Source organism: Teleopsis dalmanni, chromosome 2, assembly GCF_002237135.1.
Source record: "Teleopsis dalmanni isolate 2A chromosome 2, ASM223713v2, whole genome shotgun sequence".
Classification (NCBI taxonomy): domain Eukaryota; kingdom Metazoa; phylum Arthropoda; class Insecta; order Diptera; family Diopsidae; genus Teleopsis; species Teleopsis dalmanni.
Window position 1 is genome coordinate 131599053 of NC_051847.1, and position 15950 is coordinate 131615002.

At 30.3% G+C, this 15950-nt stretch overlaps 3 protein-coding genes across 3 annotated transcripts; 1 reads left to right on the plus strand and 2 right to left on the minus strand.

Moving 5' to 3' along the window:
* The first annotated feature begins 1939 nt into the window (after window positions 1–1939).
* On the plus strand, window positions 1940–4669 carry LOC119678289 (myogenesis-regulating glycosidase). Its single transcript, XM_038090046.1, has 4 exons — window positions 1940–2195; window positions 2339–3221; window positions 3583–4301; window positions 4388–4669. Exons 1-4 carry the CDS (start codon window positions 2024–2026, stop codon window positions 4576–4578), a joined length of 1965 nt encoding a protein of 654 aa, XP_037945974.1. The 5' UTR covers window positions 1940–2023; the 3' UTR covers window positions 4579–4669.
* LOC119678288 lies at window positions 4643–9604 on the minus strand. Its single transcript, XM_038090045.1, has 8 exons — window positions 9483–9604; window positions 9222–9399; window positions 8878–9010; window positions 8682–8816; window positions 8127–8541; window positions 6979–8060; window positions 4925–5079; window positions 4643–4868 (listed from the first exon to the last, which is right to left on the minus strand). The coding sequence occupies exons 1-8, from the start codon at window positions 9550–9552 to the stop codon at window positions 4730–4732; spliced, it is 2307 nt and encodes a 768-aa protein (XP_037945973.1). The 5' UTR covers window positions 9553–9604; the 3' UTR covers window positions 4643–4729.
* Window positions 9605–11609: 2005 nt separating this feature from the next.
* LOC119675802 (zinc finger protein 585B-like) lies at window positions 11610–15811 on the minus strand. Its single transcript, XM_038087013.1, has 7 exons — window positions 15583–15811; window positions 15169–15517; window positions 15014–15107; window positions 14824–14949; window positions 12910–14768; window positions 12224–12840; window positions 11610–12163 (listed from the first exon to the last, which is right to left on the minus strand). Exons 1-7 carry the CDS (start codon window positions 15736–15738, stop codon window positions 11639–11641), a joined length of 3726 nt encoding a protein of 1241 aa, XP_037942941.1. The 5' UTR covers window positions 15739–15811; the 3' UTR covers window positions 11610–11638.
* Between the last annotated feature and the right edge of the window lie 139 nt (window positions 15812–15950).

The following is a 15950-nucleotide window of genomic DNA, read 5'->3' on the forward strand; positions in this document are numbered from 1 at the left end:
ATTGAAACCTGAACATTGAGTCTCAGTCTAGTTGCAATATAGTTATATTCGCCTCGTTGCGAACAATAAAGGCGCCTCGCTGCGCTAGGAAAATATTTAACACAACATTATCCTCTAATCCCTTTACAACATAAACTTTATCCAGTTAGCAATAAAAGTATCCTATTAACGCATTAATGAAATTCACCAATGAGAAATTATTTAGAGTAATTAGATTGTAGGGAGGCCAATTCTTGTATGTATTCTGATATTTGTGCTCAAGGTATCACATTTCGTTCACTGTTTTAAAATATCATTACATAGAACTAGATTAGTTACTAAAATTAAAGTAGTCCTTGACCAGTTCTTTATTTTTTAAAGAGTCGTAATGAATAAATAAATCATTGAGGGGCTAAAGCCCTGATATATGTCTGCTACAGTTATCCTTTAATCAGAAACATACTTTGATGTTGAATTTCTCCAAGAAAAGACATCTGTGCACTTTATTTTTAACTTTCGAGTGACAGAATAAATTTCAAGTGACTCATTTGAAATCACGTTGTCATTACCTTAGTCTTCTTTTCTTATACTAAAGTTGTGAATAAATATGTGGCTTGAGACTTCATAGTTAATTTTGAGAAAGTGATCCCAATGCTTATTGTACAATAGTTCTCAGTAATCACCTTTTACAGAATTTAAAGCTTACTTGCTGGACGCTAAAAGAATATAATAAATAATATTTTAGCTAAATGCGTATGTAAGATCAATGTCACCATGAAGCAATTTTTACAAGATATAAGACAAGATATACAAGATAATCCACCTGCGTTGAGGAGCCATTCAGTAAAGTTAAGTTCCACTATAAGCGAATACAGATTTATGCCAGAGTTAAGAGCTCAATTATGACATATACATATTCTACAGCACCCAAATCCGAATTCGGACGTCGTCTATATTTGTTCACAGTACAATTTTGTATTTAATAATTATTCCAAAGAGGTTTTTTCGAACAGTAGTGAAATACAACAACAAAAATTTTATTTTTTTTTATATTATTTTAATCAATTGAATTTTTGGCTTATAGCTGTTTCGAGTATTGCCAAATACCCATCATCAGTGGTCTTGGAAATAATTCTTGTATTTAACATAATTATTCGTAAATAATTATTTTTTGAGTATGCAAGTACCAGGAATCGAACTTGGGTCCTGCCAAATGTGAAGCTCAGAATCAGCGCACCTGATCAGCGCAACTGATCAGATGATCATATATTTCTGGAGTTTTGTTACTATTACTATGAACAATTATTACTTAAAATTGTTAATTACTATGAACAATTATTACTTTAAATTGTTAATTACTATTAACAATTTTACTTGATGTGTTTATATTAGAACGAAATCATAAACCAGCTGTAGAATAATTGAATTAATTAATTAATTATAATTTTATTTTCAATTGTTAATTTTCAATACTATTCTTCAATACTAATTATTCCAAACAATTTAATTGACTTTAAACTTAAAAATATTTTAAGAATATACCAGTTACACAAATATTATTTAGTAAATAATGTTGTGAAATATTTTTCAAAAAATTAATTTAACATTACTTAAATTTGTCTAAAGTGAACACCACTTTATTCCAAGTACTGATATCTGAAAACCAACAAAATAACTAAACAGGAAAAATTGGGGAAAAGTTGCACACTAAAACGATAGATAGTTGCTTTGTCATAACGATAACAGCAGAAGACCACATGCATAGCACTATGATCACACGAATATCAGTAGCTATTTTAAGTAGTCGATCTTGAAAATCCTTCAAATTAATATATAACATGCATAATCAAGTGTTTGTTGAGATAGATAATAATAATAATCTTATCGCATTTTAAACAACTCACGTTTTTTTATTTTTTGATATTCAACTATATAAGGAAGACTCAAATCGATAAGTCAATTAATTGTTCAGCGTTAACCGTGAAGATTGCATTGAAGCAATTATAGCTATATTTTAAATACTGTTTTTTATTCAAACGCTATAATGCGTGCTTTATTGCTAATATGTGTTACTATATTAGTCCTGGGCAGCACATGGCAATCAACAATGTGCTGCCAAACTGCAGGACAACTGGATCAACGATTCCAGTTTGCAAATTCTGATGTTTACATACGCCTGGTGCGTGCAACTAAACTTAAATACCAAATCATGAAAGGTAAGTAATAGCTTCTAAATTCCTGGAAAGTAAATAAATCAGGACACTCTTAAATATTTACTTAAACACTGTATTTAGTATTTAGTATTTAGTAAATAGTTGCAATTTAAAACTTTTAAAATATTTGTTTTTTCTTATAACAGGTTCAAAGGTGTTACAAACTGTTAGCCTGGATAATGTTTCTACAAATGGAAATCTGGAAGCAACTACAACTGGCAGCTATAAACTCTCAGCTACAGATGGAAGTTCAGTAGAATTTCAATTAATTTTATCAAGTGCAGACATTACACATGTACTTGTGACACGCGATGATGTGCCACGTAGTTTACAACCACGAGATTGCTTTGATCTGGATGTAGCACAGGGTACACATTGGTATGGTGGCGCTGAAGATCGTTACCAGTACTGGCCCGTAGAACGTCAAACTTATTCTAACTATTCATATTTAACTAAAGAAGATCACAATGCTGGTATCGCTGAACGTTATTGGTTAAATTCAAAGGGATTATTTTTATTTGTAGAAACCACCACACCACTTTTCATAGATCAAAATTCACAAGGATTTGAGAATCAATTATGTTTTAGTGCCTTTAGTACATTGCCATATAATGTACGTATGCCGAAGGTTAGCTTTACTTATCACATTGGTATCGGCACAAATGCTAAAGTAGCGCATATGCACGCTGTTAAAGAATTGTTGGGCATACCAACTGATCATCCAGATGAGCGTATGGTACAACATCCGATTTGGTCTACATGGGCGTTATACAAAGCAGAAATTGATGATACTGTAGTACGTGAATTTGCAGATAAAATAAAAGAAACCGGTTTTGAAAACAGTCAGTTAGAGATCGATGACGATTGGGAGGATTGTTACGGTGCACTGACATTCCGAAAAAATAAATTTCCAGATATTAAGAAATTGACAGACGATTTGAAAGAAAAAGGCTTTCGTGTTACACTTTGGATACATCCATTTATTAATAAAAATTGTACAGCAATGTATGAAGAAGCGAAATCAAAGGGGTATGTTTATTACAAATACTTCTGATATAATCATAATCGAATTAAACATCAAATTTAATAGTATTAAATATCATTTTTGAGAAATAGATGTTTTTGTGAGTGAGGGTTTTTAGAACACTGTTTTAATAATGAATATAGAATTCATTATTTTTTACTTAATAATGAATTTTAGGCGAAGAATTCTAAAAACAAAAGAATCACAAAAACTTGTGAATCTCAGAAATACCTTTGCACATCATAGACTTAACTACTAAAACTGTAACATATATTTAAAAATACATGATACTCATTATAGCTACCATATAATTTTAGAATCATTTCAAAGTAATTATAATTATCAACTTACCTGTTTCTCTTATAGCTATTTGGTTCTCGATCATGACGGCAATGCAGATACACAATGGTGGAATAGCATTCGTGGCGATGCAGCATACATAGACTTCACAAAACCAGAAGTGCAAAATTGGTTTAAGCAACGACTACAGCGTTTGCAAACAGAAGATGGTATCGATAGTTTTAAATTTGATGCTGGTGAAACAAGTTGGGTACCACCTGATCCAGTTCTCGAAGGAGAATTAAATACTTCACCCCATCAAATAACAGAAGACTATGTACGCACAGTTGGTAGCTTTGGTTCAATGGTTGAAGTGCGTTCTGGTCAAGGCACACAAGATATGCCAATATTTGTACGTATGATCGATAAAGATTCTGAATGGAATTGGAAAAATGGCTTAGTAACATTAATCACCACCTTACTGCAAATGAATATGAATGGTTATCCATTTGTGCTGCCTGATATGATCGGTGGTAATGGCTATAATAATAAACCACCAACGAAAGAGTTGTTCATACGCTGGCTACAGGCTAACGTTTTCATGCCAAGTTTGCAATTTTCCTTTGTACCTTGGAATTTTGATGATGAAACAATTGCTATAAGTAAAACATTCACTAAACTGCATAGTGATTATACACCATATATAATGAAACGTTTTAAACTGGCTGTAGAAACTGGAGAACCAGTAAATCCACCACTATGGTGGATAGCGCCTGACGATGTTGTTGCTCAAGGCATATATGATCGTACGTATTTGAAATTTTAACTATTTCATCAAAAATAAAGTATTTATTTTATTTATTTTTCTATTTATTATATTTTCAACTTACAGAATTTTTACTTGGTGACGATATAATTGCTGCTCCCGTAGTTATACCAGACAGCACCACACGTGATATATATTTACCAGAAGGTCAATGGCAAGATGGTAATACTAAACAAGTTTACAAGGGTCCGATATGGATAATGAACTATGATGCACCTCTTAATATCTTGCCTTACTTTGAACGCGTAGGATATTAGTACTCCTTCAATAGTTCAAAAGTATTAATTTTTGAAGTAATATATAAATAAATTCATTATTAAATAAAATTCATCACATTAGAAACTATAATCACAGTAGAAAATTATATGTGCACATAAAAAATAAATAAATTACATATATAAAATTCAATCAAATTGATTCTAGTGAGTATTCATTACATTCAGAAGAAGAATCGGATAAGTAAAGCATTTCCTTAACGTTGTTTAATTCGTTTCTATCAGAACTCAGTGCTTTTTGTTCCTCACTTAGTATATTGTTCAAGTTAATTCTAAAATTACAAGATAGATGCAATACAGAATCTAAAAAATATTTGTGCGTTCTTACGCATAATCACCGCCTTTATTATTTTTCAATAAAAATTCTTCGTTTTTGATCAATCTTAATTTTATTTTGTGCATTTCTCGTGTAGTCTTCACCCATTGATTCTTATAATAATTTTTTGATTTTTCCACTTCTGCAAAACGACTATTTTGACATTTCTAAAGACATAAAAAAAATAAAAAATAAAATGTTTTTAAAGTTAAAATATTTAAAAGATACTTAAATAGAAAATTTTAAGAAAATAAAATTTATAAATCAGAATCTTAAATAAAAAGAAATCGTAAAATTTTAATCTTCCTTTTCCTCAAAAATATTATCATAGATAATAGGTGCTGCACTTTAGAAATATCTAATCCAGAAAAATGATATCTAAGAACATAAGTTTTTCTATGTTGCTAGTCTTTTGTTGATTTCATGTACATACTAAAATTTATTGTAAGGGATCGGGAGCAAACTCGCAAGAACCAGATCAGCTACACAGATCGTAATTGTGGATGCAATTAAACCAAAACTAAGTCTTTGATAAAAAATTTGAAAATGTCTAAAAAAGCTCTGGATCGGACATCGGTCAATCACCCAATTTACAGTTAATTCATCATAATAAATAAATTAAGACGTAACTTTCCAGTAGAATATAGAATAGGCTATTAGTAAATTGTCTTAGGAGTAACGACGGCCTGCGCTATCATCTGAATAAAATGAGTCTATCTTAAAACAATGCTGTCCCTTGTAGTCCTGAAACAGATAAGACCACTAATCTGTTATTTACGATCGTCTGGTGTTGATGAAGAAAATACAGTCAAACCTCTCTATAACGAACGTCCCTATAACGAATTCCTCTCTATAACGAAGTTTTGTTGAACACACAGCGATTTTCATATATTTGAACCTCTCTATAGCGAACCTCTCTATAAAAAAACTCTCTATAGCGAATTCGTCTCTATAACGAAGTTTTTTCAGGTATGCAAACAAATTTTTACATACAAAAAAACCTCTCTATAACGAATTTACTCAAATACAACTTAAACACTCAACTAATACGTTGTAACTTATGAGAAACTTCTTTGTATGCAAACTATTAACTTGTTAGAATATTTGAATTTGGAAGAGTTCCTTAATAAGGAAAAAGTAAAAATGTCTGAACAAACTAAAATTACAGACTTACCAATATACAATTAATGTTTTTAATGTTTTGTATATATATATGAATAAACATGAATTAAATATATTTTTAAAATAATTAAGTACATATTTCTCAGTGAAGTGTCAAAAAAAAATTCAAACAAAAAAAATTTTTTTCAACCTCTCTATAACGAAGTTTTTTGTAGGCACCAATGACTTCGTTATGGAGAGGTTTGACTGTATTGCGATGGAAGTTTTTGTCCCCATTTGAGGACAAAGCATAGTACCTTTTTATCATAATTCTAATCTTCATAGATTAGAATCTAATCTTCTAATCTTTATTATATAAATTTAAAAATTTCATTAAGAACGTAATGAACGTATCTTAGCAAAAAAGAATTCGTAGTTTATTATTCTTATAAGTGATAACGTGTTTTAGAAAGAAAGTGTGTGTAGTTGGTCATCCTGATAAGTGGTAAAACTCTAATGGAATCAGTTATTATTGGCAATTCCATCAAAGACTAGAACATCATTGCATAGTAAATGATTAATTAATTAAATCTAACCTTTAAACAACTAAGCAGTTGAAGATTGAAATAAATTTAAAAAATATAATTATAGAAAAAACACATACTTGAACAAATTAAATATTTATGTTTGTACTTTCTTTTACTATTTTTTACTCTAATTTGTATTCCTTAATATAAATTTCTCTAAATTCTTTTTGAACTTTTTATTTTTTATTCCCATTTTAGAATTTTGTAATTGGTTTTTTTTTAAATTTTATTAGGTAATACTTGAACAACTCTACAATACATACGCCAATTGTTAATAATCCAATTAATATATTTATACCAATCTCCAATCTGTATATCTTAGTTTCTATTCGTCTCAATTTATATTTTATTATATGCAACATAATACAATTTTCTTACCATTTCATTAAGAAGTTCCTTATATTGTTCCGTTGACAAATTTGTTTGAGCAGTGGCAGCCAATTGACTTTCTACTTGTTGTATACGTTGCTTAAGTTCAGAATTTTCTCTTCCGAGCTTTAAATTTTCTACTTCCAATTCATTATTAGTAATATCTATACGTTTGTTTTTAATTTGTAATTCTTTTTTTAATTCCTGCATTTCATTTTCCAAAACATTGAATTTTGTTGAATAACTATTTTCAATATCTTGTTTAAGAGCTTGTACTATCTTATTTGTTTCAAGATGTTTGCTTTTATGTGCTTGGAACTCAATATGTGCCTTTTCTAATTTAAGATTAAGCTCATCACATTTCATTATTTTCGCTTCCAATCTAGCTTGTAAGAGGGTACGCCTTTCTTCCCATTGACGTTCTATATTCATTATATAAACTCGCTCCCTCATTTCTAACTCATTCAAAAATCTCTCCATTTGTTGACTTTTCCATTCTTCTAATTCTTGCACAATTTTGCATGCCAATTCTTCGTGTAGGTTTTCAACAAGGTCCGCTGCAATCCCTTCTTTTTCATTCATATCATTATTTATTAGAATAGAAGAAATTTTTATATTTTCCACTAAATCGTTCGTGCTGGTACTTTTATTCTCCTTCATATAAAAATTACTTTTACTTTGTACACACGACTGTTGTGATTCGACTGAGGGTTTTATTTGTAAATGCTCATCCGATTGAGTTGATAAGGTTGGCTCAGATTGTGCTCTATAACAGTCCATGTTTAACTGATTAATATTATTGTGATTACGCGCAGTCTGAGAACCTTGCGGTATATCATAAGAAGCAAATGGTTCATAATATCCATTTACAGATTCATCTTCACAATTTATATATATATTTGAATTACTTTTTGTGTTAGAAGATAGTAACTCTAATGAAAACATTATATCTATTGAAGGCCTTAAACTAGCAGAAACATTTGGCTTACAATAACAATCGAAATAAATTGTGCCATGCATATGCCATTCATTCTGCGTGTCAAAATGAGAGTTATCAGGCAAGAATCCCGTAAATCTTAAATTATGTCCAGCTGAATATATTTAATATTATAATATATTAAGTAAGCTATGATTTTGGAACAATTTACTCTACTCACCTATTACATTATCATTTAAGTGCAATTCAATTGGTATGTAAAATATATGTTGAAAATATGCACGTAAACTACTGATCGATGTTCTAAAGCTCATTGAAATCTTTTCATTTATTGGATTGCAATCATTCTCTTTCGCAAAGATTTCACAATTTGCTTCGGTACCGAGAAACACATAATGCAGTATAAAAGTATTAAAACCAGATGTAAAATTACTTTCGAACTCGTGTAGTTTATTAAGGTTTCTTATATGCTTAAATGTTAGCATCACTGTATATATATCAAAATCCAAGTCAATGTTATTTCCAACTTGTACAAGACCTTTATCTTCCAACAATTGAACGTATATATTTTTTTGTGTTTGGAGCATGTTTGTTGTTTCTGCTACATCTAATGGAAGTGTATCAGATGATTTTTTCTAGTAAAATAAATAAATAATGTTATCATATCGTTGACATATATTTTTATTTCAAAGTTTTTATTTTTTCCTATAATACCCAATTTAGCTAAATGCAAATGTTTCAAATATGTATAAAATAAATTTATGTTAAAAATCACCTTCCCCAAATATGGTTGAAATACTTCAGATTCCAAATTAGTTTTACTGGTGATAGCCAACAACAAAAATATTTCAGGTTTTCTGACACGCCACTCAGGATTTAAGGCACTCAATTTATGCCAATGCAATGTAGGCTGGAAATTAAATAATAATAAAATGATATTTAGAACATTCCAATGAATATGTTATGCTAACCTGTACTGCTCCCGTAGAAGATACAATTGGCACTACACGCATTGGCAATAACAATGTTCCTATCGGTTTGAGTGATCCATTTTCTGAACGGTGAAAAACCTCCATTTTAATAGGTCTATTCTCTGTTTTCATTCTAAAAAAAAAAACAAAAACAAAACTAGAATTATAACTATATAGCGTCGTTCATTCATGCGTAAACATTTTAATACGAATTATACTCATGTTGTTGTTTGTACTAAATTATAACAGACATTAGCATGTACTTCAAATTTACTGTTATTGTCATTTAACTGCACTTTTATCTATTACAATGAAAGCTTGGCTTTATTAAACATTTTTCTCACTTTTTAATGTCGATAAATGCACATTCCCATATGCAATTGCTATTAAACAGTGTAGTCGATCCGCTATTATATCCATCAACTTCAAATTTTACTCCACTAAGTGATACTCTCAAGTGTACCCTTTCTCGTTTGCGTTCCGTATAATCGAGTTCGCCATCTTGAGGTACTAAACCAATGCCTGTTCAAAAAATATATTAGCAATTGAATAGATCTTATACTTAAGGAATGAATATTTATATAAAATATTGATAATTCTCATACCTTCTAATACGTGTAAAAATATGTAGTAAATACTATCAGAGCCCCTTTCGCTGTTTGCACGGCTGCACATTCTATTATTTATACAATTCAAATATATTTTTGAAAAATTGTAAGCTGAGGAATTATTTATGAAATTTCAAAGTAAATGTCAAAAGCTGTCAAAATGTAGTGTTAGAAAATGATAAAACGACTATTCGGTAAGTTGATCTGTTGTAAGTAGATGATCTGGCGAATATATTAAGTTAATATAAAAACGTGTTCAGCTACATTTAATTAATATGTCTATTATAATGAGTATTAAAACGTAAGACCATTATTTCATGAACTGAAAAGTTTCACAGAATAATTGACGACTTGTTTCAGAAAGAGCAAAGTGTTAAGTGTTAAGTGTAGGGGCTATACCTGTATTCAAAAACTAGTTATTTTTAAAGGATTTAATCAGGATTTGACACAAGGCATATATTTTAACTGCATACGTTTTTCTAACAAAATTAGAATCATGTGGCTTCCTCGACGCGCAGTAATCAAAGGAAATGAACTAACAGATCAAGTTGCCTCTGCCTCCGCCGCCATCCGCTCTCCCTTTTTCTTATTCATCTAAATCTGTAATCTAAAAAAAGACATTTTAATCTTAATTAACAAACATATGGAAGACGAAAGAGCAATGAAATGATCAGCGTACAACCATCGCTACAAGTTCATCAATACCAGTGGATTAAAAAGAATATACCCACATTCATGCACGTAGACAACGTCAAATTTTTATGCGATTGCTGCATATGGGACATTTAAAGCTTTTTCATGAATATCTTTTGAGTGACGATCAGTAATCGAACTGCCCGTTTTCTAATAGTCCACCATCCATAGATCATATACTTTTAACAATTACCCTTCTTTTGATTCTCTTTGTAGTAAGATCTTTTCAATCATCTTGTGCCTTCTAGTTTATTAAAAACAATTACTGTTAAAAATATACTTTTGATAAATAAATATGTTAAGACCTGTAATCTACCCCTGGCAGCTGGTGCTCGTTTTTACTATCTTAGTTATAAGATTTTATATTTTTAAATTGATTATAATAAATTAATACACATAAATGTTGATATAAATATATATTTATTATGTACGGAAAACTGAAATTGTAAAACTTATCCCCTATAACTAAATTCCTACCTATTCGGTCTTCAAGTGTTATGTCAAAATATATGCGAATATTTCACCAAACTATTGATGAATTCTTTTATTTTATTTCATAACTAAGATATTAAAGTTCTAAATATTTGATTTGTTTATTTTAACTAAGCAATACTTAATTCAAGATTTCTCCTAGTGCTATCAATTGAAAGCATCATAGTATTTCTTTTCTTTTCGTTCAATCAGTCTTTTTAATTTAAGTTATAGTTTCAATAACTAATTTTTATTTGGTCTTTTTTTTCAAAAATATTCTGAAACTATATTCTGACATATTGAATAACTCGATACATTTTAAGACACATTATATTATTTCTCTTACTTTCCTTTATATCCGCGTAATTGAATTCAAGAAACAATTCCTTTCATTTAAAACCGCATCAGTTCTTGAATGAAACTTCTAGCAATTACATTGCAATTAAATTTAAGAATGTATGCATACTGAATACCCACTAAAGATGGCAGTAAAAATTATTTAAAACTATTTTAAAAGTGCAATCCTTACCCATAATACATTTGTTTAACAAAAAAGAAACTTGCACACTAACTACTTTATTAATTTACAACGATTTTTGCACTTTAAGTTCAATGCACAATTAACCTATAGTCGATGACTATTGTATCCTATACTTATATTTTAATAATAAAGCGCTGTTTAAGAAATATTTCAAAAATATGAGTTGCTACTTTGTTGTTATATCAATTTTAAAAGTCATCCTTATAAGTCTTCACGACAAGCCATGACTGTCCTTGAAGTCGAAAATTTCATGACAAAACCCTCCATTAGAATGTTTTATGTTATAAAAATCTTCAAGGAAAAATAAAATAAATACGGTAAAAACAAAATATTTTAGAGGACGACAAAAAATTTTATTTATTATACAATGTAAATATGTATAAAAACGATTTAAAGTAAATTTATTAAGAATAATGGTATTATTAATATTATGTCTTATTTGAATTCTTCAAAATTTCTTTAATAGTAAAGTCTTCCGTTTTGGTACAACATCTTCGTGATGACCAGTCTTTTGTCGATGCCTACGTAATAATATACCTTGAGGAAAACCTTCCCCACAAATACCACATTTAAACGGACATATGCCAGTATGTCTTCGTTCATGCACCACTAAATTCTTGGAATGTGTAAAACTTTTCAAACAGTATGTACACGCATAAGGACGTTCACCCGAGTGGATGCGCATATGTACGCGCAGCTTGTAGGCACGTGGAAAAGCTTTGTTGCACACCGTACATACATGGGGTTTCTCTCCAGTATGCGAACGACGATGGCACTGAAGATCAGATGTATTTGGAAATGCTTTATCACAAAAATCACAACTGAAAGGTTTTTCACCAGTATGTCGACGTAAATGTATAACTAAATTAGAGGGCTTAGCAGAAGCGAATCCACATAACTCACAAAGATATTTTTTTTCTGGCGCAGTGCTTTTAGTATTACCAATTTGTGTTTCGATTTCAGCATCGTTCATCTATATATATATTAAACAATCAGATAGACTATTTAGATTATATAATTTAATGAAACTTACGATAGCATGCATGGATCGAATGTGTGCCTTTAGGTTATCCCTCCACATGAACCTACGAGGACATTTTCGACATTGATAGTGCTTTAGCATATTTTTGCATTGGTCTTTATAATGTTGTTGTAATGATGCTTCTGATACAAATCTGGCATTGCATTTATCACAAACTTTTTGGGCATCATGCCAATTGTGATTGGACATTTGATGTTCGAAAAGTTTGTACTTGCGATGGAATGATGAATTACACAAATCACAACTATAAAATTTCCTATTAAAATTTTCTATGTAAGTAGACAAAGTTTCCGGACTATCATCTGTATCGGAGCTAGTGAGATTTAGCTCATATCCTACTTGATTTGTTATTGAATAAAAACGTTCAAATTTATGCCCAGCTATATCGGTCATTATACGTGATACTAATGTTTCTTTACTCATGAACTCCTCAGGATAAAGCAATTCAGATATTTCATTAATTGGTTGCTGTATTTGAGCAAAGTTAATACAAAATTGATGTGTACTCAAATGCAAACGAAGCTCAGAAATCTTAGTATGTGTGAATTGACATATCATACAACGCGCAATTTTTGGACTATTCGGTTTGCATAAATTTTCGTCAATATCTTAAGTACAAAAAAATAAATAGATGTCTTAATAAAAAAAAATTGATATGATGATATAATAATATATACCTTTTACTTTAATGAGTTTGGTATTTAGAGATGATGTTCTTACTCCAATTCCATGTACCTTTAAATGTGTATTCATATTATCTTTCCTATTAAATTTACGATCACAGTAAGGGCACTCATATTTTTCATCATCTCTTTTGTGCATATCACGTTTGTGACGTCTTAAGTCTCTTGGCCAAATAAAAATCTTAAAACAAATATCACATTGCAAATTCTGTGCTATTTCATCATTACTTTGCACCTTTAAATTAGTGTGTCGACTCTCTAGATGTAGTTTTAAATTTTCTTCCCATACAAACCTTGAACCACAATCATTGCACTGATATTTTTTGTTTGGGTTTAAGCAGTCTCGAACCAAGTGACTTTGCAACAAGGAGTTGCAAACAAATTTAATATTACATTCAGAACAATTAAAAGGTAATATATCGGTTGAGTGTACGTTATTTTGATGAGCTAGTATATGCTTACGTCTGTTAAAGTTTTGATGACAAAGTGTACATACATATATATTGGTTGGTAGTGGTTGATTTAAACTGTTATCCAAGCATTCCGTATCAGACTCTGAATCGTACAAATCCAGCTCGTTATAGGTTTCATCTAATGTAATATAATATCTTGACCAATTCTTTGCTACGAGATCCGCCGCAATAATGTTTGCTACCTCAGATTCACATCCTGCGCAACCATCTGGGTAAAAGACTTTGAAAAAATGACTTTCGGCAATTTTAACACCTGTAGATCCATCCGCATGCTGCTGTAGATGGGAACGCAGTTGTGATAATCGAGTGAAGTTCTTTTCACATAAGCAACATCGAATTTTCCGCACAGATACTACATGGCATTGATTGTTATGTTGGTTTAAATCAGTCGTTGTCAAAAATTGTTCACTGCATATATTACAGGTAAACGATTTTTTATTCAATTCATGTTTAACCATGTGAGAAGTTAATTCGTTCGATTTGGAAAATATTTCATCACATATGCTACATATAAATTCCTCACCTTTCTTTCTTGCACAATTGTGTTCTTTAAGATTTTCAAGCCATATAAATTTTCCAGGACATTTAACACATTTGTACTTCTTTTCTTTACAACGACACTGACTTCTTGTATGTAAGTTAAACATTTTTTCGCAAACAAACTTTACTTTGCAAATATCGCACCGATAAGGTAATTCATCATTAGCATGCACGTCCTTTATATGAGTGAAAACTTGGTGCTTACGGACAAATAACTCTTTACAAATCTCACATGAATATTTCGGAGTTTCCTTGTTGTCATTTGTGTCTATATCGGAATCACTAAGAGACATTTCGTATCCAAACTCATTAAGTACTAAATAATATTTATATAAATGGCGTCTTATAATATCTTTGCATACAATTGATTTGACTTCGCATAAACTCCGAGTTTGTGTAAAAAATTCTTTAACAATAGCGCTTTCAACAGTTAAAAACCGAAGCGATTCAATATTGGCGTGTGTTAACAAATGCTGATGAAGCAATTGTGTACTAAAAAATTGATAATCACAAATCTTACATTGTATCAATCGAAAAGGATTTTTCGAGTATAAACTACTAGCGAAGTTCCATTCTGGATGTTTTAATCTCTTAGCTTGGTGAGGATTCAAATGTTTTTTTAAATGTTCCTTTAAATTATCTTTACGGAAAAATTTACGTCCGCAAACCTCACAACAAAACTCAGGTTGAGCAGAATGATTTCGCTCATGACGTAGCACACTCTTCTTCCAAGCAAAAGTTTCACCACAAATTCTACAAGGAAAACGAGGTTGATTTGATTCCTTCGTTTTTTTTGCAATGCAACGACGTTTGCGAATATTCCTTATTATAGGTAGGTCTCTATAAAACATATTAATTGCACTAACTAATAAAAATAATTATAAAAGTTATTTACTTCTCTGTGTTAAATGTATCATTTTCTGAATTATTTGACTCAACTACCTCCTTACTTTCACTACAATTAGAAGAGAATTCGACTTTTCGCTTGCGTTTTCGTAGAGAAACAACCTTTTGTAAAGTTCTTTAAACAAATATAATTGAAACATATAATAGGAAAGTTTTAACATTTATAACTTTTAACTTACTTGCTGCTATTAATTACATCGTCTTTCATTTTTAGACCTGGCGCTGGAGGGTCCATAGATTTTACTAACATTATCGGATCAGTTAAGCATACATCTTTAGAAATATACAAATGGTTTGTATTTTACTTTTTAACAAGCACAAATTATAAAATTACCTTTAGTTTTGTTTTCCTCATCAGATATCATTTCATCTTTTACAGCAACCACACTTTCAAAGAGATTTCTAAAACACTCTGAACTCTGGTTAATTTTTATACTTTCTACTTTTATATTTCTGTTTTTCCGATGCGTATCTGTATTAAGAAACTCATCATAAGGTTCAGGTTCGCAAGTAATATTTTCTGCCAGAGTAATAGGTGTTTCCTGTAAGCAGTCCAAATTTTGCTTTTCAAAATATTTTTTGGATTGCTGGGCCTGCAGAACAAAGTTGTAAGCTATTTTCAGTTTGTACACGCAATTGTCACAAACATGCTTGGGGAACCCATCACCGTTTTCAGTTTTTACCTATTGAATTAAATACTCTAATTGCAATCACTTGCAAAGAAAACATTAAATAAAATTATATTTACATCAATTTTGGCTACTTCTGACAACATATCCGACAGAGAAGGCACATTATCAACTTCAGTAATTAAAGAATGTAGAAAACTGAGACTTGTTTTTTCAGTGCATGTTCTGCACCTCGACTCGTTAAAGCTGTTTATACTTACTTGAATTGAATCCATACCTTCTTAATTTAATCATTGTTTGGTATATTTTTGAATCTGCATTTTAAACAAAAGTGTAATATATAAACAAAACAAATTGCACTCTCAATATAGAAAATATTGTTATTCACAATTGTTTTAACTATTGTGATTTATTACGTTTAGCCAACACTGCCTACTGGAAAATGTATTTGAAAAATTTTTCATTAAATGCAAAAAGTTAATACCAA

Coding starts and splice junctions, on each gene's coding strand:
- LOC119678289 (XM_038090046.1), top strand. CDS start 2,024: ATGCGTGCTTTATTGCTAATATGTGTTACTATATTAGTCCTGGGCAGC. Junction 3,222..3,582: donor GAAGAAGCGAAATCAAAGGG/GTATGTTTATTA, acceptor TTTCTCTTATAG/CTATTTGGTTCTCGATCATG. Junction 4,302..4,387: donor TGCTCAAGGCATATATGATC/GTACGTATTTGA, acceptor TTCAACTTACAG/AATTTTTACTTGGTGACGAT.
- LOC119678288 (XM_038090045.1), bottom strand. CDS start 9,552: ATGTGCAGCCGTGCAAACAGCGAAAGGGGCTCTGATAGTATTTACTAC. Junction 9,011..9,221: donor GCATTTATCGACATTAAAAA/GTGAGAAAAATG, acceptor TTTTTTTTTTAG/AATGAAAACAGAGAATAGAC. Junction 8,542..8,681: donor TTCAACCATATTTGGGGAAG/GTGATTTTTAAC, acceptor TTATTTTACTAG/AAAAAATCATCTGATACACT.
- LOC119675802 (XM_038087013.1), bottom strand. CDS start 15,738: ATGGATTCAATTCAAGTAAGTATAAACAGCTTTAACGAGTCGAGGTGC. Junction 15,518..15,582: donor CAGAAGTAGCCAAAATTGAT/GTAAATATAATT, acceptor TTAATTCAATAG/GTAAAAACTGAAAACGGTGA. Junction 14,950..15,013: donor GATGTAATTAATAGCAGCAA/GTAAGTTAAAAG, acceptor ATTTGTTTAAAG/AACTTTACAAAAGGTTGTTT.